Below are 21,805 nucleotides of genomic sequence, written 5' to 3'. Positions count from 1 at the left end.
AGAGATGTGGGTTTCTACCTAAGAGAGAAGACGGCTGAGCAACCAGGATCCTAGAGTGGGTGTCCTCAATGGATAAAGAGGGCGGGGGGGAATACAGGTACAGTTGCCCTGGCACTAGCCACTGTCGGAAGACAGGATGCTGGGTTAGATGGACCCTTGGCCTGACCCAGTAGGACCATTCTTAAGTTCTTATGAACTGTGACACTTTTGATTTAGTCACACATCACATTATGATACCAAATTAGCACTATACAAAATCATTTTGGCCCATGCTAAATGGATGAAAGACTGTTTACCTGATAGACTGAAAAAACTAATTGTAAATGGAGAATCATCATTCTATGGAGATGTTTCTAGAGGGTCTCACAGGGAGCTGCTCTTGGCCCAATGTTATTCAATAGCTTTGTCAATGATCTGGAGAAAAATCATTGATGGTAAAATTTGCAGATGACACAAAAATTGCAGAAGTGGTAAATAATGATGGTGGCAGGTCAGTTAGACACTGACCTGGATCACTTGCTAAGGTAGGCTCATTTGAAAACATGTTTTTTAATTCAGCCATATGCAAGGTCATAGGTTTAGGAACAAAGAATTGGGTCACACTTACAAGATGGGAGACAGTATCCCGGAATGCAGTGACAATGAAAAGGACTTGGGGATAATGGCAGACAATCAATTCTATAGTTGAGGGCTAATGTGACCCTTGGTTACATAAGCAGGGGAATATCAGGTAGGAGTAGGCAGGTGTTGTTACCTCCGTATACCGCCTTAATGAGACAATTATTGGAATACTGTGTGCAGTTTGGTGTCCACATTTCAAAAAGAATGTTGAAATACTGGAAAGGGTTCAGAAAAGAGTTACAAGAATGGTTCAAGGTCTGGAAAGTGCATTACACTGAAAGACTAAAGAAGTTCAGTCTATTTAGGTTATCCAAACGAAAGCTAAGAGCTGATTTGATCACAATCTACAAGTACCTCCAGGGGGAAGAGATTTCTTTTTCTGTGATTCATTTTCATAAAGAAACAGACAATGAAAAGCATAAAAAGGAAAATGACTTACAGCTCATTTGGTTCCAAATACACGTGCTGCACAGGAGTGCCAACAGAATTATGCAATTTTACAACCTATCAAAACTGCAAGACCACACGGTACTATTACATAGACAATGTTAGGATGGGGGTAACAGAAGTAAGTAACAGAAGACATATCTGGGTAGGGAGAGGAGGAAAAAAAGAGGAGGGGTTAAGAGAAATGGAGGTCTAGCATTTTTTCAGCCATCTCAACTTTTTTAATCCAAAAATATCTCAAAATGGGTCCACATTTCTTCAAATTCATCTAATTGCTCTCTGCGGTTAAAAGCTATTATTTCCCTGGCTTCTCCCCCTGTCAAGTCCAAGTACCACTGCACTACTCAAGGCATAAGCCTACTCTTCCATTTTTGCAAAATCATGTGTTGATAGTGGATGGCTATTTAATCTACAGAAGATGACTTAACAAGAGGTCATGTTTGGAAGCTGGAACTAGAGAAATTCAATCTAGAAATAAGGTGCAAATTTTTAACAGTGAGAGTAATTAACCATTGGAACAACTTACCTAGGGATGGGGTGGATTCTCTGTCACTTGACAGTCTCGATTTCTGTCTAAAACATGTGAAATAGCTCAAACAGGGCTTGCTGCAAAAATCAATGGGTAAGGTTCTGTGGCTTGCAAATAAAGGTCAAACTAGATGATCATAATGGTCCCTTCTGGCCTTAAGATCTATTAATCTGTATAGGAGGAGTGAATGCCCTGGCTGTGATATAGGAGGAGAGGGCAGGGAGGAGGGAAGGATCAGGGTGCTCTGTCTATGACAGAGGAGGCAGTGGGGTGGTTATTTGCTAGGAGGGATGGGGTAGGAGTGCTGGTAAAGAGGAGGGAGCAGTGCATTCCTCACAGAGGAGGTAATGTACTGTGCTACCTTTACCCTTGCCCAACGGGGGAGCCCCTCTGCCAAGTCCTGGTGCTGTGGGCTGGGAGGGGAGGCCCTAGCACTCCTCTTCCCCCCCCCCCAGCCCCAGGCAGGGGATCAGCGGGGAGGGGGGCTGCAGTCCAGATGCAGGAGTTCTCCACCTGGAGTGGGGGTGCAGGGGTCCACAGGAATATACAGCACCTCCCTCTGTGCTCTCTAGGCTGGGCCCTGCCCTGGCACTAGGGGGTTGGCAGGGGCAAGGGCAGACGCTTCCTTTGCTGGCTACAGCCCTGCAAACCTGCGAGCTATTCCTGAGGGTCACCCTGAGCCCTTCAGTCTTCTCTGCCTCAGGACATGCGCCCTACTGGAGAGGGGTCCTTTCCCTGAGCCCCCTCCTTAGGACATATCTGGTTGCACCCTGGTGGGGTAGGGTGTTACAACTATTTAGATGGGGGTGGGGTTCTCTGGTTGTTACAAAGATGGGAGGGTGAGTGGGGTAGGATTCTTTGGTTTATACAGGGGGTGGGTGAGTGTGATGGTTGCGGGGAGGGGTGAAGTGTTCTGGTTGTAACAGAGGAGGCGGTGGGTAGGCTGGTTGGGGGGAAGGTGCTGTGGTTGTAACAGGAGTTGTGGGGATACAGTGCTCTAGCTGTTATGGAGGAGAGGGGTGGGTTGGTGGGGAGTAGGGTGTTCTGGCAGTTACACAGGGGTGGGGTGCTTGGAGGCTCTGGCTGTTACAGAGGGGATGAATTGGTTGGGGTACGGGGTGCTCTGGCTGTTATGGGGCGGTGAGTTGGTTGAAGGAGGGGTGTGTGGCTGTAACAGAGGAGGGGACAGGTGAGATAGTTGGGGGGGGGGTGCCCTGGCTGTTACAGAGGAGAGGGTCTGAGGGTAGGGTGCTCTAGCTGTTATAGGAGAGAGGTGGGTTGGTTGGTTGTGGTAGGGGGCTCTGGCTGTTAGAGGGGTGGGGGTGCTCTGGCTGTTAGAGGAATGGGTTGATTGGTTGTTGGGGGGTGCTCTGGCTGTTACAGAAGAGGAGTGGCAGGATGCTCTGGCTGTTAGAGGAGAGGGGTGGGGTGGTAGGGTGCTCTGGCTGTTACAGGAGAGGGGTGGGGTGGTAGGGTGCTCTGGCTGTTACGGGGCGGGGGGGGATCATTGCTGAGAGCCCTGGGTTTGGCGCTCGTTGTGTCTGGCGGTCACCTGCCTGCGGGGAGAGGGCGCACGGCAGGACAAGGGGTGGCAAAGGCTTTTCTCCAGTCCCGCCGGCGGCCGGTTGCAAGCCGCAGACGCGCTGCCTGCTCCGCCCAGCGCCCGAAGCCCCCCAGCAGGCGGACCCGAGCGCGCCTCTCTTTCCCTTCGCCCTTTCCTGCAGCGAGAGCCCGTGCCACGGAAAGGGGGTCGAGCGGGGAGCCGGCACAGCGGCCCCCCCCCCCCCCCCCCAGCCAGGAAGGCAGACGGGAGCACATGGCAACGGCAGGGAGCAGCGGCTGAAGGGAGGCAGCCGTAGCGTGGCTCTTGCCTAGACTCACTTCGCTTCCCGGCGCCCGGGCAGGACTCGGCCGCGGGGCATTTGGCGGGGGGAGCGAGGGGCAGGCCGCGGAGAAGATCCCGGGAGCGCGTCTGGCCGGCGGTTCGCACCCCGCGCAGGCGGTCCCCTGGGCGCGCCGACGGAGCGCGCAACCCGCCCAGCCCCGAGCTGCTCCTTGGCCCCCGGGGATGGCCCAGAGCCCAGATCCATGGGCCTCCAGACTCCCGGGCCAGCCAGCCATGGACCTCAATGCGTCCTCCGCCCCGGCGGGGGGCAACTCCACCTCGGAGCTGGGGGGCGGCGCCTGGAGGAGCCGGGAGCCCTTCTCCATCTTCAGCATCCTGGTCCTCACCCTGCTGGTCCTCCTGACCATCGCCACCTTCCTCTGGAACCTGCTGGTGCTGGTGACCATCCTGCGGGTCAAGACCTTCCACCGGGTGCCCCACAACCTGGTGGCCTCCACCGCCCTGGCCGACGTGCTGGTGGCGGCGCTGGCCATGCCGCTGAGCCTGGTGAAGGAGCTGTCGGCCGGGCGGCGCTGGCGGCTGGGCCGGGCGCTGTGCCACGCGTGGGTCTCCTGCGACGTGCTGTGCTGCACGGCCAGCATCTGGAACGTGACGGCCATCGCGCTGGACCGCTACTGGTCCATCACCCGCCACCTGCAGTACACCCTGCGCGCCCGCCGCCGCGCCTCCAGCGCCATGATCGGCCTCGCCTGGGCGCTCTCCGCCCTCATCGCCCTGGCGCCCCTCGCCGGCTGGGGCGAGACCTACAGCCCCGCGCTGCAGCGCTGCCAGGTCAGCCAGGAGCCCTCCTACGCCGTCTTCTCCACCTGCGGCGCCTTCTACCTGCCGCTCGGCGTCGTGCTCTTCGTCTACTGGAAGATCTACAAGGCGGCCCGGTTCCGGATCGGCGGGCGCCGGGGCAACGCGGTCCTGCCGCTGTCCGAGAGGGGCCCGGTAAAGAGCCGCGGCGGGCGCCGCTGGGCGGCACGGGGAGGGGCGGGAGGAAGGGGCCCGGCGGGCACAGCTGGGCTGCACGGGGAGGGGTGTGAGGACAGGGGACCCGGCGGGCACAGCTGGGCTGCACGGGGAGGGGCGGGAGGAAGGGGCCAGGCGGGCACCGCTGGGCTGCACGGGGAGGGGCGGGAGGACGGGGGCCAGGTGGGCACAGCTGGGCAGCATGGGGAGGGGTGGGAGGAAGGGGCCAGGCGGGCACAGCTGGGCTGCACGGGGAGGGGCGTGAGGAAGGGGCTGGGCGGGCACAGCTGGGCTGCACGGGGAGGGGTGGAAGGGGCCAGGCGGGCACAGCTGGGCTGCACGGGGAGGGGCGGGAGGACGGGGGCCCGGCGGGCACAGCTGGGGGGCACGGGGAGGGGTGGAAGGGGCCAGGCGGGCACAGCTGGGCGGCACGGTGAGGGGCGGGAGGACGGGGGCCCGGCGGGCACCGCTGGGCGGCACGGGGAGGGGTGGAAGGGGCCAGGCGGGCACAGCTGGGCGGCACGGGGAGGGGCGGGAGGAAGGGGGCCAGGCGGGTACAGCTGGGCTGCACGGGGAGGGGTGGGTGGACAGGGGACCCGGCGGGCAGAGCTGGGCGGCACGGGGAGGGGTGTGAGGAAGGGGCCAGGCGGGCACCGCTGGGCTGCACGGGGAGGGGTGTGAGGAAGGGGCCGGGCGGGCACAGCTGGGCAGCACGGGGAGGGGCGGGAGGAAGGGGCCAGGTGGGCACAGTTGGGCTGCACGGGGAGGGGGGTGAGGACAGGGGGCCCGGCGGGCAGAGCTGGGCTGCACAGGGAGGGGTGCGAGGACAGGGGGCCAGGCGGGCACAGCTGGGCGGCACGGGGAGGGGTGTGAGGAAGGGGCCAGGCGGGCACCGCTGGGCTGCACGGGGAGGGGCGGGAGGACGGGGGCCAGGTGGGCACAGCTGGGCAGCATGGGGAGGGGTGGGAGGAAGGGGCCAGGCGGGCACAGCTGGGCTGCACGGGGAGGGGCGTGAGGAAGGGGCTGGGCGGGCACAGCTGGGCTGCACGGGGAGGGGTGCGAGGACAGGGGGCCCAGCGGGCACAGCTGGGCTGCACGGGGAGGGGTGCGAGGACAGGGGGCCAGGCGGGCACAGCTGGGCGGCACGGGGAGGGGTGCGAGGACAGGGGCCAGGCGGGCACCGCTGGGCTGCATGGGGAGGGGTGTGAGGAAGGGGCCAGGCGGGCACAGCTGGGCTGCACGGGGAGGGGTGTGAGGAAGGGGCCAGGCGGGCACCGCTGGGCTGCATGGGGAGGGGTGTGAGGAAGGGGCCAGGCGGGCACAGCTGGGCTGCACGGGCAGGGGCGGGAGGAAGGGGGCCAGGCGGGCACAGCTGGGCTGCATGGGGAGGGGCGTGAGGAAGGGGCTGGGCGGGCACAGCTGGGCAGCACGGGGAGGGGCGGGAGGAAGGGGCCAGGCAGGCACAGTTGGGCTGCACGGGGAGGGGTGTGAGGACAGGGGGCCCGGCGGGCAGAGCTGGGCTGCACAGGGAGGGGTGCGAGGACAGGGGGCCAGGCGGGCGCAGCTGGGCGGCACGGGGAGGGGTGCGAGGACAGGGGGCCAGGCGGGCACAGCTGGGCGGCACGGGGAGGGGTGCGAGGACAGGGGGCCAGGCGGGCACAGCTGGGCGGCACGGGGAGGGGCGAGAGGAAGGGGCCCGGTGGGCACAGCTGGGCGGCACGGGGAGGGGCGTGAGGAAGGGGGCCAGGCGGGCACAGCTGGGCGGCACGGGGAGGGGCGGGAGGACAGGGGGCCCGGCGGGCACAGCTGGGCGGCACGGGGAGGGGCGAGAGGAAGGGGCCCGGCGGGCACAGCTGGGCTGCACGGGGAGGGGTGGGAGGAAGGGGCCCGGTGGGCACAGCTGGGCTGCACGTGGAGGGGTGGGAGGAAGGGGGCCAGGCGGGCATAGCTGGGCGGCACGGGGAGGGGCGGGAGGACAGGGGGCCCGGCGGGCACAGCTGGGCGGCACGGGGAGGGGTGGAAGGGGCCAGGCGGGCACAGCTGTGCTGCACGGTGAGGTGCGGAAGGAAGGGGCCGGGCGGGCACAGCTGGGCTGCACGGTGAGGGGCGGGAGGACGGGGGCCCGGCGGGCACAGTTGGGCTGCACGGTGAGGGGCGGGAGGACGGGGGCCCGGCGGGCACTGCTGGGGGGCACCGGGAGGGGTGGAAGGGGCCAGGCGGGCACAGCTGGGCGGCACGGTGAGGGGCGGGAGGAAGGGGCCAGGCGGGCACAGCTGGGCTGCACGGTGAGGGGCGGGAGGACGGGGGCCCGGCGGGCACCGCTGGGCGGCACGGGGAGGGGCGTGAGGAAGGAGCCAGGCGGGCACAGCTGGGCGGCACGGGGAGGGGCGGGAGGAAGGGGGCCAGGCGGGTACAACTGGGCTGCACGGGGAGGGGTGGGTGGACAGGGGACCCGGCGGGCAGAGCTGGGCGGCACGGGGAGGGGTGTGAGGAAGGGGCCAGGCGGGCACCGCTGGGCTGCACGGGGAGGGGCGTGAGGAAGGGGCCGGGCGGGCACAGCTGGGCAGCACGGGGAGGGGCGGGAGGAAGGGGCCAGGTGGGCACAGTTGGGCTGCACGGGGAGGGGTGTGAGGACAGGGGGCCCTGCGGGCAGAGCTGGGCTGCACAGAGAGGGGTGCGAGGACAGGGGGCCAGGCGGGCACAGCTGGGCGGCACGGGGAGGGGTGCGAGGACAGGGGGCCAGGCGGGCACAGCTGGGCGGCACGGGGAGGGGTGTAAAGAAGGGGCCAGGCGGGCACCGCTGGGCTGCACGGGGAGGGGCGGGAGGAAGGGGGCCAGGCGGGCACAGCTGGGCAGCACGGGGAGGGGCAGGAGGAAGGGGCCAGGCGGGCACAGCTGGGCTGCACGGGGAGGGGTGCGAGGACAGGGGGCCAGGCGGGCACAGCTGGGCTGCACGGGGAGGGGCGTGAGGAAGGGGCTGGGCAGGCACAGCTGGGCAGCACGGGGAGGGGCGGGAGGAAGGGGCCAGGCAGGCACAGTTGGGCTGCACGGGGAGGGGTGTGAGGACAGGGGGCCCGGCAGGCAGAGCTGGGCTGCACAGGGAGGGGTGCGAGGACAGGGGGCGAGGCAGGCACAGCTGGGCAGCACGGGGAGGGGTGCGAGGACAGGGGGCCAGGCGGGCACAGCTGGGCGGCACGGGGAGGGGTGCGAGGACAGGGGGCCAGGCGGGCACAGCTGGGCGGCACGGGGAGGGGTGTGAGGAAGGGGCCAGGCGGGCACCACTGGGCTGCACGGGGAGGGGTGTGAGGAAGGGACCAGGCAGGCACAGGTGGGCTGCACGGGGAGGGGTGGGTGGGAGGAAGGGGGCCAGGCGGGCACAGCTGGGCTGCACGGGGAGGGGCGGGAGGAAGGGGGCCAGGCGGGCACAGCTGGGCTGCACGGGGAGGGGCGTGAGGACAGGGGGCCGGGTGGGAACAGCTGGGCGGCACGGGGTGGGGCGTGTGGAGGGGGCCAGGCGGGCACAGCTGGGCTGCACGGGAAGGGGCGGGAGGACAGGGGGCCAGGCGGGCACAGCTGGGCTGCACGGGGAGGAGCGGGAGGACAGGGGGCCGGGCGGGCACAGCTGGGCTGCACAGGGAGGGGCGGGAGGACAGGAGGCTGGGTGGGCACAGCTGGGCTGCACAGAGACGGACAGGAGGAAGGGGCCGGGCGGGCACAGCTGGGCTGCACGGGGAGGGGTGCGAGGACAGGGGGCCAGGCAGGCAGAGCTGGGCTGCACGGGGAGGGGTGTGATGACAGGGGGCCAGGCGGGCACAGCTGGGCTGCACGGGGAGGGGTGCGATGAAGAGGGGCAGGCAGGCAGGCACAGTTGGGCTGGCAGTCTGTAATGACTATCTAAAGCTGTGATTCTCAAACTTTTGTACTGGTGACACCTTTCACACACCAAGCCTCTGTGTGCGACACCCCCTTATAAATTAAAATAATTTTTTAATATATTTAACACCATTACAAATGCTGGAGGCAAAGCAGGGTTTGGGGTGGAGGCTGACAGCTCCCGAACCTCCATGTAATAACCTTGTGACCCACTGAGGGGTCCCAACCCGCAGTTTGAGAACCTCTGATCTAAAGTCATCCATCTATCTAAACATAAATTCCTCTCCTATTTCCCTTGAGCCTCATGCTCTAAAATTTAACTCCCTTTAACTGAATTCTGCATTCATGCCCAAGTATAGAGAAAAGAATATAGTCATGCACATGTGTTTCTCTTAGACTTAGAGTGTATATAAATATAAACAGATGCTAAAGTGAAGATGGTAACCTTTTAAACAGTGGCTAATAATTGACTATCAATGGACCATTTACCACTATTATGGGATAAAAGTTATTCCCATTTTCTCATATTCTTTTGTTTCAATATTCTTAAATGTGTGTGTATATTTATGTATATAAATGGAAAGTAATATGGATGTAGATTAGATAATAATTGCAATATCATAGTCCATTTAAAAAAATCCTAAATTTGAATCCAGTGTTCCTGGGTTTCTCTTTTAGAAAACTGTTAAGGTAAAGAAAGAAATAGAGCTGTATAGTGTGTGCTGGTTAGGGTATGTGTTTAATCTCTACACACTCGGTTGTATGTCTCTCACCCTCTACATACATCATTTGTTCACTCCTTTCATTTTATTTTATTTTAAAAAGTATATACTTAAAATTATGGAATCAAGCAGAACACAAAAGAGAAAAATGGGACAATAATACTTATTCTACAATACTAGTAAATGATCTATTTATCATGTAATTACTGCCAGCTGTTTAAAAAGTTCATATTCTCTCCTTTAAGTTATCCCAAACGTTGATCATGGTCCTGAAAACACCTACTTGGGTGAATAGCCTCATTGATTTCAATACTACTCATGTAAGTAAGAACTATTCTCCTGGGGAAGAGTTTGCAGGATTAGGAGCCTTGAGGTCCATTAAAACATGGGCCTCTAAGAGCCCAGTTCTGTCTCCTTACTCACAGTAGTATCATACTTCACCAATAAGCCAAAATAATTTCAATGGGGCTGCCTGTGCAGTGAGGTACTACTCAACATGACAGAGAGAAAGGGTAGTGGACTGAGTTCTAAATTAATTCATCTACGTTCATGTCTACTTTCTTCTCTTTCTACAATCACTGTTTCCTGATACACACCTGTCCTCCTCCTTACTCTGTTCTGAAACTACAGAATAATTCCTAATTGTTTGTTTTCCCCACTTCCTGACCAAGTATTTTCACACTGTATTTTTTTTTAAAGTTGATCTAACCAAATGTGGACTGACTGAATGTTACAAAATAAGTGTGGTGAGGTGCTCAGCCCCGTATCCTCCACTGGGCCTGGCTCTGCCAAACCTCACTCATATACAAGCAGTAGAGCCAGTTGAAAAACTTAAACAAAACTTTTTTCCATTGAAAAATGCCGTTTTGTCAAGAGCAAAATGTTTTGATGGAAATTTCTTTTGAAGATGTCTTGGGTCCCATTGGGGAGAGAGAAACCTACCCTGAACAGCCAGTAAGCTGGTGGTTAGGGAACTCAGTTGGGATGTGGGAGACCCATGTTCAGTCCTGGTTCTGATTCAGAACCCCCCTATCCCAGGTGAGTACTCTAATCAACAGGCTACTGGCTATTCTGGGGTGGGTGGGTTGATATTTCTCTTGTGAACATTTTTGAAAGGTCTCGTTTTCATTCGGCATCAAAACAAAAACAAATTTCAAACCCTTGAAATGTTTTCTGGCCTGTCGTAGAAATACTTGCATTAACTTCAACTTCAGATTGGAGTAAATGGTACATATCATGTTACAAGGACACGTGTGAAGGTTTGCATTCACCCTAGTGAGTAGTGACAGCATCAGCAGCTTGTAAGAGGCACTTGGCACCTCACAGGACTGGGACCTTATGTCTTTAAATAAAGAAATGCATATGGTTTAAATTGGCTTATAGAAGAAACAGTCATTCCAGAGCTATCGCCTGCACTAAATCAGAAAACGTGTTAGAAAAGATGAGTGTCTCAAGCCTTTGGAAATGCATTCCTCCCCTCCCACCCTTTTGCACCAGATTTCCTGCCAAGTTTACTTCTCTAATTACAAATATGACAAATACGTTGCTTGGGATTTATCTACGACCTTCCCAAAAACAAAAACCAAACTGAATACGTACAACGCATTTGCTCTCCCACAGACACTCATGCAATAGAAAACTTTATGGGCTATTATTTTGGAAAACTAATTTAATTGAGACAATACTACTAAGATTCTGCAACTCTCATCTTTTTCAGTAATTTAAACAAAATTAATTCCTGGGTTTTTTGTTTGTTTGTTTTTAAATATAGGTTGAATCCATGATTGTGATAGTAAATAGTGAGGACTTTACACTGTGGCTGAAAAAAATTAAGCTTCATTTGCAGGTTTTAAAAGCACCATCCTAATCCCCAGGGAAAATCTTTACCACCTGCTGGAAGAGCTAAATGCCTGAGGCAATGCTCTGAGCACTTATTGCTCTAGAGACTTGGTAGGCAAAGAAGACTGCTCAGAAATTAACCTGTGGAGAAGGAAGAAAAATCATGGTGTGGTTTTTGTTTCTTTGTTGTTTGGTTTTTTTTGCATAGTTTATTCCTGATGTAAGAGATCGAGATGCACGTGTAAAAAGCTTTGTCCTGGTCACACTGAAGTCAATGGGAGTTTTGCCATTGGCTTCAATGGGAGCAGGATCTCGTCCAAAATACCACTGGAAAAATACCAGATTGTGGAAGGTTTAGGGAAAAACAAAGGGGATGTAGAGCTGAGCCTTATTCCCAAAACATCACTGTCATTCCACAGGAAGAGCTGAAATGCTTAGATTTTTTTTTTTTAACTTTGCATAAAATCGGGGTATAGCAGAGAATCTGTCAAAAAAAAAAAAAATAGGGACCAGCATTTCTGCAGTAAGGAGCATCTCTCTTCCCCCCCCCTTAAGTCAGGTGAGCTATTCCTTCTTTCTCCTTCCATGTCCAGGTCCAATTGATGGTAGTTTTGTGGTAGGAGCCCATCTTGACTCTGTCTCCCTTTTCTTGTGTCCACTAACTCTCCTGTTTTCTGTCTTTTCTCTATTTGTCTCTCTTCACTTCTATCCGTCATTTCACTTTCTTCTTCCCTTCCCCTTCCCAGTCTCCTCTTACCCCACACTGCCACATTCTGCATCACTGTTATTCTCCACCAGCCTCGCTCCTTAACTCCTTCTGTACACCCCTGTCGACTCTGTCCCCCAGCACTTCTAGAATTCAGCGCTGTAATGCAGCAGGTCTAATGACTAACAGTAGAAATGCTATCAGCAATAGACATCAAAGGCTGGTAGTGCTTCTCAAACTGAAGGTGAGTAGTGATAGTGATGCCCATGGGAAGAGGGTGCCATGCTGTACTAGGGAGGATTACATATTGTGACACTGCATTAGAACTGCATGCCACAGTTGCAAACCTGAAACCGTGGTAGCCTATATGGCATTTTTCTAGCAACTGAGATGAAGGAGGAACAGATTTGAAGCCACAGTAGTTAAATGCCATCAAAATTGCCTGAAGAAACTGATGCTCCAGATGGAAGAATTATTATAATTATATCTTCCTTCTGTATAGTGCCTTTCAGCCACCAGACCCAGACCCCAAGGTGCTTTACAGACTGTCAGTATGCATATAATTATTTATAGAGTAAGGATAATTGTCTCCAGGCTGAGACTTGGCATACCAAGGCCAATTCCTACGCTTAGTTACAAGGGTGTAAATCCGGAATAACTCAGCTGACCTGAGTGTAGTTAATCCAGTGTAATTGTGAGCAGAATTTTGACTAAAATCTGAACCAAGGAGTTTTAAAAAACACTATTAAATGGTTTTCTGGTTTTTTAAGAGGAAGGAAAACAAAATGTCTGAGATCCTTCTATTACGTAATGAAGAATATGCAAAAATTCAGGGTTTTCTTTTTTTCAAAACACACAGACACTTATTTCCCACTGAAACCAATGGGAGTTTTGCCTGTGCAAGGACTGCAGAATCAGACCCTGAAATTAGGCTGGTCCTTTTAGATATAATTTCTTTTATAACAACCAAAGACTTGATTCTCTAACCCTTACTCATATGACTAGTCCTTTACTTACATGATTAGTTTCAAGGTTCTTGTCACACAGAGCCACAGTCTGTGACATGCTTTTTCACAGTGAGCAATACCTTATCTCTGGTAAGAGGCCTGTTGAAATAAATGAGTTTAGTTTCAGAGCCAGATACTATTAAGAGTGCCATTAAAATCAGTGGGACTCCTTGTGGAATAAGGTATTGCTCAGGGTGAGCAAGAATGGCAGAATCTGGCCCATAAGGATTAGTTACTTGCATGAGACAGTGCTGCAGGATCAGGCCCCAGGTTAAGCATGAAGAGCTAGACAAAAGGGCCCAGATCTTCAAAGGCATTTAGGAGTCTAACTTTGTTGATTTTAATGGGAGTTGGGTGACTGTCTTTCAGGATCTCGGCCAGCTTCTGTTAATACTATTTTTTATAACGTACGTACAAAGCATACACCTTTGTACACTGAAGGCCTGATCCAAAGCTCAAAAAGTTAATGAGTGTCTTTCCATTGACATCAATGGGCTTTGGATCAGGCCTTGTATTCTTACATTCAGAGCTCTCAACTCTACTGAGTTATGCTGCATATTCCACTTTGTAGCTGGTTGAACCTCCCTGTATGACATAATCAGGCGGGGCGGTGTGGGTTTTCCTCTTGGAGCTGCTCTGGGTTCTCTGCCCCTCTCTTCTCCTCCCCTTTCTAAGAGCTTGAGTAATCCTTTTGCAAGTAGTTCCGTTGACTGCAATCATTTTGGGCTCCACTAATTCTACTTTGTACCAATGTCCCCAGCAATTTAAACCTGGCAGAGGATTCCTCTAGTGTAAGGTAGCTCTGAAGCTGCTCTGAACTACTCTGGGACCTGGGATGGCACAGAATCCACTACAGAATTGGAGGTTGGGTTGCAAACAGGATGTAGGGTTTGATCCACTTTCCATTGACATCACTTCAACGGGAGTTGGATCAGACCCTTAAGAAGAAATATAACAATTGTTAGGGCTGAAAGGAGCGAAAACGTTGTTTTGGCCTGCACCCCCACGCAGGCATTGCAGAAACTGTGGGAGATATAACATCTCCCTGATCTGTTTGCAGAAGCGATGCTCCATGTCTGGATCTTCTCCCTCCCGCCATCTGTGCCATCCAGGATCTCCTTACATTGCAATAATCACCTTTGGCTTTAAAGCCTCTGTGTTCATGAGGTAGCATAGAGGAGCCTCAACACAGCCAAGGCTCAGGGCCAACGTTTTGTTGTATCAAGTGTAAGAATGCAGCTGCCCAGGAAAACACCCCTGGTCAGCTAGAAATCAGCTGTAAGGTATCAAGTATGTAGGGTGATAACTTTCCAGAATGATTTCCATCATTCTAACTCTTATCTTCCACTTTTCATGCAACTCTGTTAGGCCCCAGTTAAGAAAAGCACGTGCTTAACTTCCATGTTCAAGCACTTTGCTGAATCAGGGCCTTCATTTTCTTTTTGAGATAATGTTAAATATTCACAGAAGGCCTGTAAGTCCAAATTGTATGTGAGAGATCTCGGATTCTTAAAGAACCTTTTGGTGATTTGATGACATTATGGAGCAATCTGTTCCTCTCTCTGCTCACCTCAGGCTCATTTGAGGATGAATCTGTTCCAAAGCTATTGCGCTAAACTGGGGCAAATCACATTTAAATACCTCCAGTCTGCTGGAGTTCATGCAACAGTACAGAACATTCCTCAGAAATGTGGACCTTTCAGACACATCACAGCCATTGAATAAGACACAATGCCATTGTTTGCAGAAGCAATAGACTGCAATTTGTACTTTTATTATTTAATATTCATATTGGAAGAACAGTGCTCAGAGACCCCAAAGCAGCATTAGGGCCCAAAAAATTCATTGGTGAACCACAAACAGTATCCATGGGAAGTATAAATTATTTAAATCCAGAGAAATATTAGAATTCAGCCTAAATCAATAGGAGAATTTCTGTTGATTTCAGTGGGATCTGGATCAGACTCCACATGCATACTGCATTAGCAGCAAAGCATCTGAAGTATGTTGTGCTGTAGGCAAAATTTAAACAGTGGGTGACATCTTTCTCCCACCAAAGAATCCTGGGGAAGGGGGAAATAATCAATTTTGGATGTGTTTCACCAGCCATGTGCTTCCCAGAGAAAGAGATGATTCATGCAAAGTGTGAAGAGTGCATTTATTCCCATATAGACAAACATTTTTAACCTTGATAAGTGGAATGAAATTGATTGCCGCAGACTGTTCTAAAAAGTGCCCCAGCCTGTGTCTGTGCATCTGCCTTGGCAGATGTTCTCGCAGATAATCAAAAATGATGAAAACAAACAACTCTGCTTAAAACCAAGCAAGGCAACCTGGAAAGAGACACTGATCTACTAGCCTTAATGTGACTTGTGACACCAACCAAAACGGCCAGGGAATTCAGTGTGAACACTTGGTTCTAACTTAGTACTCAAGCCTCTTTTATTTGTTCTGACAAATATTTCTGGTGCTCTCAATGCTTTATCTCGGCTGCATTACTGCAGCAGGTTACAGCACCCTCCTCCCCAGTCATGTAACACTGAACTGGCTTCTGCCTCTGGCATACACACAAGGGTCTGATTCTTATTTGCCCTACATCTTGTATAATGAAGTACGCTTGTGCAAAGTGGGTGTAAAAGGCCACCTGTCATGCAGTGGCTGGCCCTGTAAGAGGAGTTGGGCATAGCCCCACCTGTGACTAATCAGCTGTCTCCCAGCTGATGCCCTGAGGCCAGGGATCAGGTGATAGCTTGAAGATTGCCTGAGGCTAGATCCACAAAGGTGACGTAGGCATTGCAGTGTCTTATTTTTAGGCATGCTGCTATCCAGCAAAATCCATAGCCCTGAGTTAGGTGCCTAAGAAAGGGATTCACAGAAACCAACAAGCTGAGCAGGGGGAAGTGCCAAGGAGAGGGGCAGACCTTGGGCTGCTCCTTAAAGGTAGTAAGGACCCCAACTCTACTCAGGATTCATTGCTGTGACCCCTCTTCTGGATTTAGGCACCTAAACTACGTCGGTCATTTCTCAGGGGGTGCGAGGGGCCATCCCACCTATGTCCAACAGCAGTTAGGCCAATCTCCTGAAACGTGGGAGACCTGTTTGCAAATCCCTATTCTGACTGATCTGGAGCAGGGCCATGCACCCAGATCTCCCATAGCCCAGGTGAGTGCCCTCACTGTCCGGGTACTGGGTATTCTGTGGTGGGGGGTCTCTCCATCTCTGCTGTTGCAGTGTGTATAAATAACTTTTTCATTGGGCTAGAGAGAGAGAACATGAGCAACTCGCTGTAGCCCAGTTGTTAGAGCACACCCCTGGCATGCGGGAGCATGAGGTTCAAATCCCTGCTCGAAGCAATGTAAATGACCACACAAGGCAGTGGAGTATCCGTGCCAGAATTTCTGCATGCCTTATCCTATACACAGTTTCTACACTCCACATGCAAAGCTTCCAGGAACCTTAACTGTAGTATGGGAAAGAAAATGCCGTGAACTGATAGACAGCGGACCTCTGGCTGTACCTCATAAGGAAAGGTTTCAGAGTAGCAGCCGTGTTAGTCTGTATCTGCAAAAAGAACAGGAGTACGTGTGGCACCTTAGAGACTAACAAATTTATTAGAGCATAAGCTTTCGTGGGCTGTAGCCGATGAAATGGGCTGTAGCCCATGAAAGCTTATGCTCTGATAAATTTGTTAGTCTCTCAGGTGCCACACGTACTCCTGTTCTTTTCTCATAAGGAAAGTTTAAGTATAGTAAACCAGCAATAGATTCCTTCATCCAGCTCTTCCTTACAAGCATGCGGAAGTAGTAATTGTCCAATGTTTGTCACTAATTTGCACTCACATAATGTGTTCTGAGCCCTTTTTGGAGACCACGATTAAAGCTATGCAGAGTTAGCCCTCTTGCAGACAAATTATGTGACCCCTGCTACAGGAGTCCCATCGTATTTACATTTTTCCTCTACTCCTTCCCCAGCAGCCCTAATCACCTGGCACTTACATTCTGCAGTCATGTCTCACGTCTCTGGGTGAAGATAGGGATATCCATCTTGATGAGTGATAGTTTAGCATTTGCCAACATTTCAGTCTCTTGGCTGCTACTGTCCTCATATTAAACAGAGGGTCAATAGCTTTTATAAAGTTTACACACACAGGAGGAATATGTATGTAAAACACATAGCTAATTTCTGAATGAGGGTGCCAAGTCCTCACAACTCCTATTAAATTTTCACTTCTATGGGAGTTTTAGGGGCTCAGGCCCTAAATGGTGTGTGTTTTATTGTGCTGTCCTCAATTGTATTGTCTAGCAGAGCTGAAAACATACAGACGCTTTAATTGTGACAGAGGTGTATTTTCTATGGGTAAAAACTGGATCCATGCTGCACGATAGTAAGGCACCCATTAATTCTCATTGTCACTCAAACCAATCTGCATTCACTCCATTCCTCGCCCTTCCGAACAGCTCTTGGTGTTCCTTTTGTCTCTGTTTACTGCTCTAGAAACGCTGAAGTTTCTACACGCTTTGTGGAACTGCTGAGGGGTAGAGGGCATGGATTGAAGGGGTCTTGAATTGGTGTCTCCCACCAAGCAAAATTGATATCTTTTGTGAGGGTGGGAGTAGAGCTGGTTGGAAAATAGTTCTTTTCCCCCTGTGTGAAGACAACTTTGAAAACCGAAATGCTTTAATTCAACATTGTGGTGCTTCATGGGAGCTGTAGTTGGGGGACATCATGCTCCTATTCTCCTCTATGGGCTGGGCTCTCTGGCCAGACTACTTGCCCCATGATGCACCATTTCCATGATAGGAGTCCCTGGACATGGCACACAATGCGAAATGTAGTCCTGCCTGAGAGCCCAAAGAGGAGAATTGAAGCATAAGGCACTGGAACAACAATTCGCATGAGGCACCACAATGACATTTTGAATAAAAATATTTCAGTTTTCTGTTGAAAATCAACCCCCCTCCAGTTTTTAGGCATTTGGGTTTTCGATGAAATATTGAAATTTGCCACAGAAAGCAGACACTTTTCCTGTAAAAATCAACCCCCCAAATTTCCAGCAAAAAAAAAAAAAGTTTGATGGAAAACTTTTCCATTCGCTGTAATGGGGAGTGTTGTCTTCTCCCCTTTCCCACCTGTGCCCACCCTACCTTTGGGTGGTCAGGCAGGAGTGCAGTCTAAGGGGCTCATGGCCTCTGAAAGTCCCTCCCTTTGCTTGACGGATAACCAAGAGAAGATGCCCCCCTCCCAGGTCTGGGGGACACAATAATCACTGGCAGTGTTCTCTTCCACTCTGCCTCTGAGCAGCTGGGCTGATTTGAGTGGCCCTAGTTGAAGAAGCCATAGGTCCCCCTCACCAGTGGGTTACAATAACACTTGTGCAACTACCTCAAAGTCATTGATTGGCCCATCAGATATGCACAGCATCTTCATGGCATGAAATCCATTCCACGGATACGCCAAAGACGGGCTTTTCTCTTTGTTCCACAGAGAGAGTCCAGTTTTGTGACAGTACATCCAAGCCACATGTGTCTACTGTATCTTTGTAACCCATGGTTACAGCACTCCCCCTCATATCAATACACTGATGAAAAGAAACAGAAAAAACCCGCTTCCAGAATTCCTGGGCCATTGTTTTTTATTTAATTATTATTAAACTATTACAATCTTCTTTTCTTATAACAAACCAAACAAATCCTAGGTGCCAACCTATCCACCAAACAAGTGCCAAAGTACTATGCATCAAAAGAGAGGAAAGACCAGTATACCTGTGCTCCTCTGTAGCACTTACCTTTCCAACACGATTAGAAGCCCAGTAGTTTTAGCACTTCATGGCATTTTCTTTTAGCATGCAAGGGCTGGCACCTGGGCTGTTTGCTGTAAGCGCACAGATGTTATGCTGTCATTTAAAAAATAATAATAATACTTTGACTCAAACAAATTGTTTTGGTAAAGAATCCATGTTTGCTTTTATTTTGAGGTGAAAGAAGCTTCCCATGAACCACAGATGGTGTTTACAGCTCGCCACGCGACTGTCACTTTCCAGACAGATGGAGAAACATGGAGGGAACAGAAAGAGAAAAAAGCAGCTTTGATGGTTGGCATTTTAATTGGAGTTTTTGTGCTTTGCTGGATACCTTTCTTTATCACAGAATTAATAAGCCCCCTCTGTTCCTGCAACATTCCACCCGTCTGGAAAAGCATCTTTCTCTGGCTTGGCTACTCCAATTCTTTCTTTAATCCTCTTATTTATACAGCATTTAACAAAAATTACAACAATGCCTTCAAAACCCTTTTTGTGAGACAGAGATAAAAGAGGGATGGTTCCATTACCATGTCATGCACTGACTTAGTGGAGGGAGTATGTGCCTGTGAAATGTCTGATTGTAAAGAGCAGCCGCTGTCTAAAGGGATTTTGCAGCAGTGAAGATGAACACTGAACACCTGTGTGTTGGGACATAAACCTACTTACCCTGTACAGTCTCCCATTGAAATGCACGTACACTGGGCTGTACTGAGGAAAGACGATGATAGAAGACTGAAGGGGTGAATGTTTCCCTTCTCTAGGATTTGAATCAATTTGTGCTCAATTCTGGAAGAAGTGAATTAAAAACATCTAGCATCACACTTGTCCAATCTAACCAGACTAATCCCCTATTAGGCCAACTCTTGCTGTCATGTACTAGAATCTTCTTAATGGGCACAGGCATCAGTGAAAACTCTGCCAGTTAAGCAACAGCTCTGATTGATTGGTGCACGGTCCTGATGCTAGTTTACTTTTAGGAATGTCTTTGGGGGGAAAAAGGACAAATGCATTTTGATATCATTTTTGGTAATATTTGAATAAAATAAATTGGACTAAGTTAAGCAGCCCTACTAGAGCAAGAACGAAGGGCACAGCACTCGTGCTAGCAAGCATTGGTCCGCTCCTGTAAATTTATTATTACAGGTGAACCCTGAGTTAACTGAAACTGAAGGTCAATTATGTCCCCTTGGGTTACAGGAGTGGAGTTTTAGGGCCAGATCCCCAATTGGTGTAAATCTGCACTGTTCCAATAAAGGCAGTTTATACCAGGAGTTTTAATCCATGCAGTTCTCTTAAGCTCTGTCGCTCCCAGTTTTCTGCACCCATGATGTGCTCCAGGTTTGGGATGTCTCCCTGATACCTTTGTACAGTTGGGGTTTACACGTATTATTTTTTTACAGCACTCCTGTAAACAGGCTTGGCAGAAACACCTGTGCCACTTACCTATTCTTCTGTGACGCTACAGAGCATCTCACACAGTCTGATCTCTGGCCATCATCAAGTTACTGAGCATATCTATCAGAGTGCTGATTGCATGGATTCTACCGTCACACTGCACAAAGCCACAGCATTCTAGCACAATTTTTCTAAAGGCTTGGATTCCATGTTTGTTTTTTATTAGGAGGGATTCAAATTAAGTCTTTCCATCTCACCACAGCAGTGTTATTAAATGTCTGTAGAGGAGGTTCTGACAATGAAAAAAATGATGCAGAATTTGTGATCGGCCATAACTTGTTTTACTTTTCTTTAAACAAAGCTCATTGCAGTGTACCTGAAAAGGTTTCATAGTGCTGAGGGGAAGCCAAAATGACCTCTCCCTTCTCATCGAAGGCTTAACTTTCATAGAATTAAAACTGGAATGGGGTGCTCTGCTTTTCAGAGAATATACAGAACTAGAGATATGTCCTCTCTTTTGTACCTCACTCTTTGGGAAGGTCAGAGGAATCATTACCAAGCTCACAGCTCCAGACTGGGTGAGTTCAACCGGAGCGGTTATATGGGTATTGTGGTCATCTCACCCCCATGCAGCACATGGGCAGCTAGGATACCACTGTACTCCACCCGAGTGCAGCACAGAACTTCAGAGGGACTTATATATGCCCCTCTTGAACTTGACAGAAGCACACACTCCTAATTGGAAGACTGGTGTTTCATGAAGTTCTGGGATAGTGGCTCTGGCTTGCAACACCAAACTCAGAGTGTACTAGGCAGGTCCAGGGAGACCCCTCAGGACACTAACCAGAATCCAGGTATAAAGAAACCTCCAGCAGAATGCTTTTCCTTGTTCTCTGTAGTACTTTTTAAATCTCTTTACTGCCATAAGCACTTAGGAGTTAACTTTGAGCATTGGAAGAGAAAAGAAGAGAAGTCTCTTGTGGCCTTTCTACTCTAGCTGATATTTAGATCTAAAATAGATGGGAAGAGAAGCAGAAGAATTATGCACAAGGACCACGGATGGGATTTGAAGAGCATAAATCCACCAACAAGCTTCCCTTTCCTCCTGTGATGCCTTGGGTAGTTATGGTCTGCTGACCCATTAATTTAAATGCGAGGGGCTGTTAATAGGACATTTTCAGGCCACACTGCTGCTCCAAGTCTGCTGACTTTCAAGGTACACGGGAAAGTTTCTCTTGTTACAGATTTTCCCCTCCAAAGAATTTGGGTTTTTTTGGTAAGAAATTGAGATTCTCCCCCACCCCGGCAGAAAGTGGAAAGGAGAGCTGAGGCTAGTTCCTCAGCTGGTGTAAATCAATGTTGCATCACTGAAATGAGTAGAGTTGTGCCCATGTACACCAGCTGATGCCCACACTTCTTCAGCTGGTGTTGTGCCAATACACAGAGCCATGTAACTGATGTATTTTTTTAATTGTACATGCAGTGATAGTTTTCCGATCAACACATTTTATAAATAAAAAAAAATGAAACTCTCTCTTTGTAATCATTTGCACTCTGACAGCTCCTACTAAAGGGAATTACTAGATTCGCTAATTAAAAGTCAAATATTTACACAAGGCATGTTGTTTAAAGAAAGACCCTAGCAAGTGAGAGTTCACATGAGTATTTCCTTCCTTCCTTCATTTAAAGGAATGACCATCTTTATCTACTAACAAGTAACTTTTCCTCATGAGCTGTAGTTGGTATCTACAAGGAAGAAAGGATTGGAGACAGAGTTCTTAAGTGTTAGCGCAAAGGGCCAGGAACCAGTCACTAGCTTCTATGCCTTGCTCTGAAAGCAACTTTCTTTTCGACCGGAGACAGTCACCTAACTTTTCTGTGCCTCAGTTTACCAGCTTATTTTGAACTGATATAATTATATCAGGAGTATTGGGAGGCTTGAAAGGGCTGAACTGTACTATACAAATCCACAGTTGTTTTTATGTAATGGTAGTGGCCTAGGGACC

The 21,805-nt window shown here is 51.1% G+C and overlaps 1 protein-coding gene and 1 long non-coding RNA gene across 3 annotated transcripts; one reads left to right on the top strand and one right to left on the bottom strand.

Annotated features, from left to right (window-relative positions):
* Window positions 1-3,071: 3,071 nt before the first annotated feature.
* On the top strand, window positions 3,072-20,291 carry LOC114021138 (5-hydroxytryptamine receptor 5B-like). Of its 2 annotated transcripts, XM_043525572.1 has the most exons (3): window positions 3,072-4,436; window positions 18,579-18,695; window positions 19,805-20,291. In XM_043525572.1, the coding sequence occupies exons 1-3, from the start codon at window positions 3,666-3,668 to the stop codon at window positions 19,859-19,861; spliced, it is 945 nt and encodes a 314-aa protein (XP_043381507.1). In that variant the 5' UTR covers window positions 3,072-3,665; the 3' UTR covers window positions 19,862-20,291. The 2 variants fall into 2 exon arrangements, with proteins under 2 accessions (XP_043381507.1, XP_037768482.1); XM_037912554.2 differs by having other exon boundaries at window positions 3,080-4,436; window positions 18,579-20,291.
* Window positions 16,259-19,979, bottom strand: LOC122462435. Its single transcript, XR_006284972.1, has 3 exons — window positions 19,848-19,979; window positions 18,390-18,497; window positions 16,259-18,182 (listed from the first exon to the last, which is right to left on the bottom strand). It is a non-coding gene; the product is annotated as an uncharacterized LOC122462435 (long non-coding RNA).
* Window positions 20,292-21,805: the final 1,514 nt, after the last annotated feature.

The sequence above is a fragment of the Chelonia mydas genome, chromosome 11 (genome assembly GCF_015237465.2).
Source record: "Chelonia mydas isolate rCheMyd1 chromosome 11, rCheMyd1.pri.v2, whole genome shotgun sequence".
Classification (NCBI taxonomy): Eukaryota; Metazoa; Chordata; order Testudines; family Cheloniidae; genus Chelonia; species Chelonia mydas.
The sequence above is the reverse complement of the archived record's forward strand: the minus strand, read 5'-3'. Positions and strand labels throughout refer to the sequence as shown.

Excerpts from the sequence above, each read along its gene's own strand:
- LOC114021138 (XM_037912554.2), top strand. The coding sequence starts at position 3,666 with ATGGCCCAGAGCCCAGATCCATGGGCCTCCAGACTCCCGGGCCAGCCA. Across the intron at positions 4,437-18,578 it reads CGCTGTCCGAGAGGGGCCCG|GTGAAAGAAGCTTCCCATGA; the intron begins GTAAAGAGCCGC and ends TTTTATTTTGAG.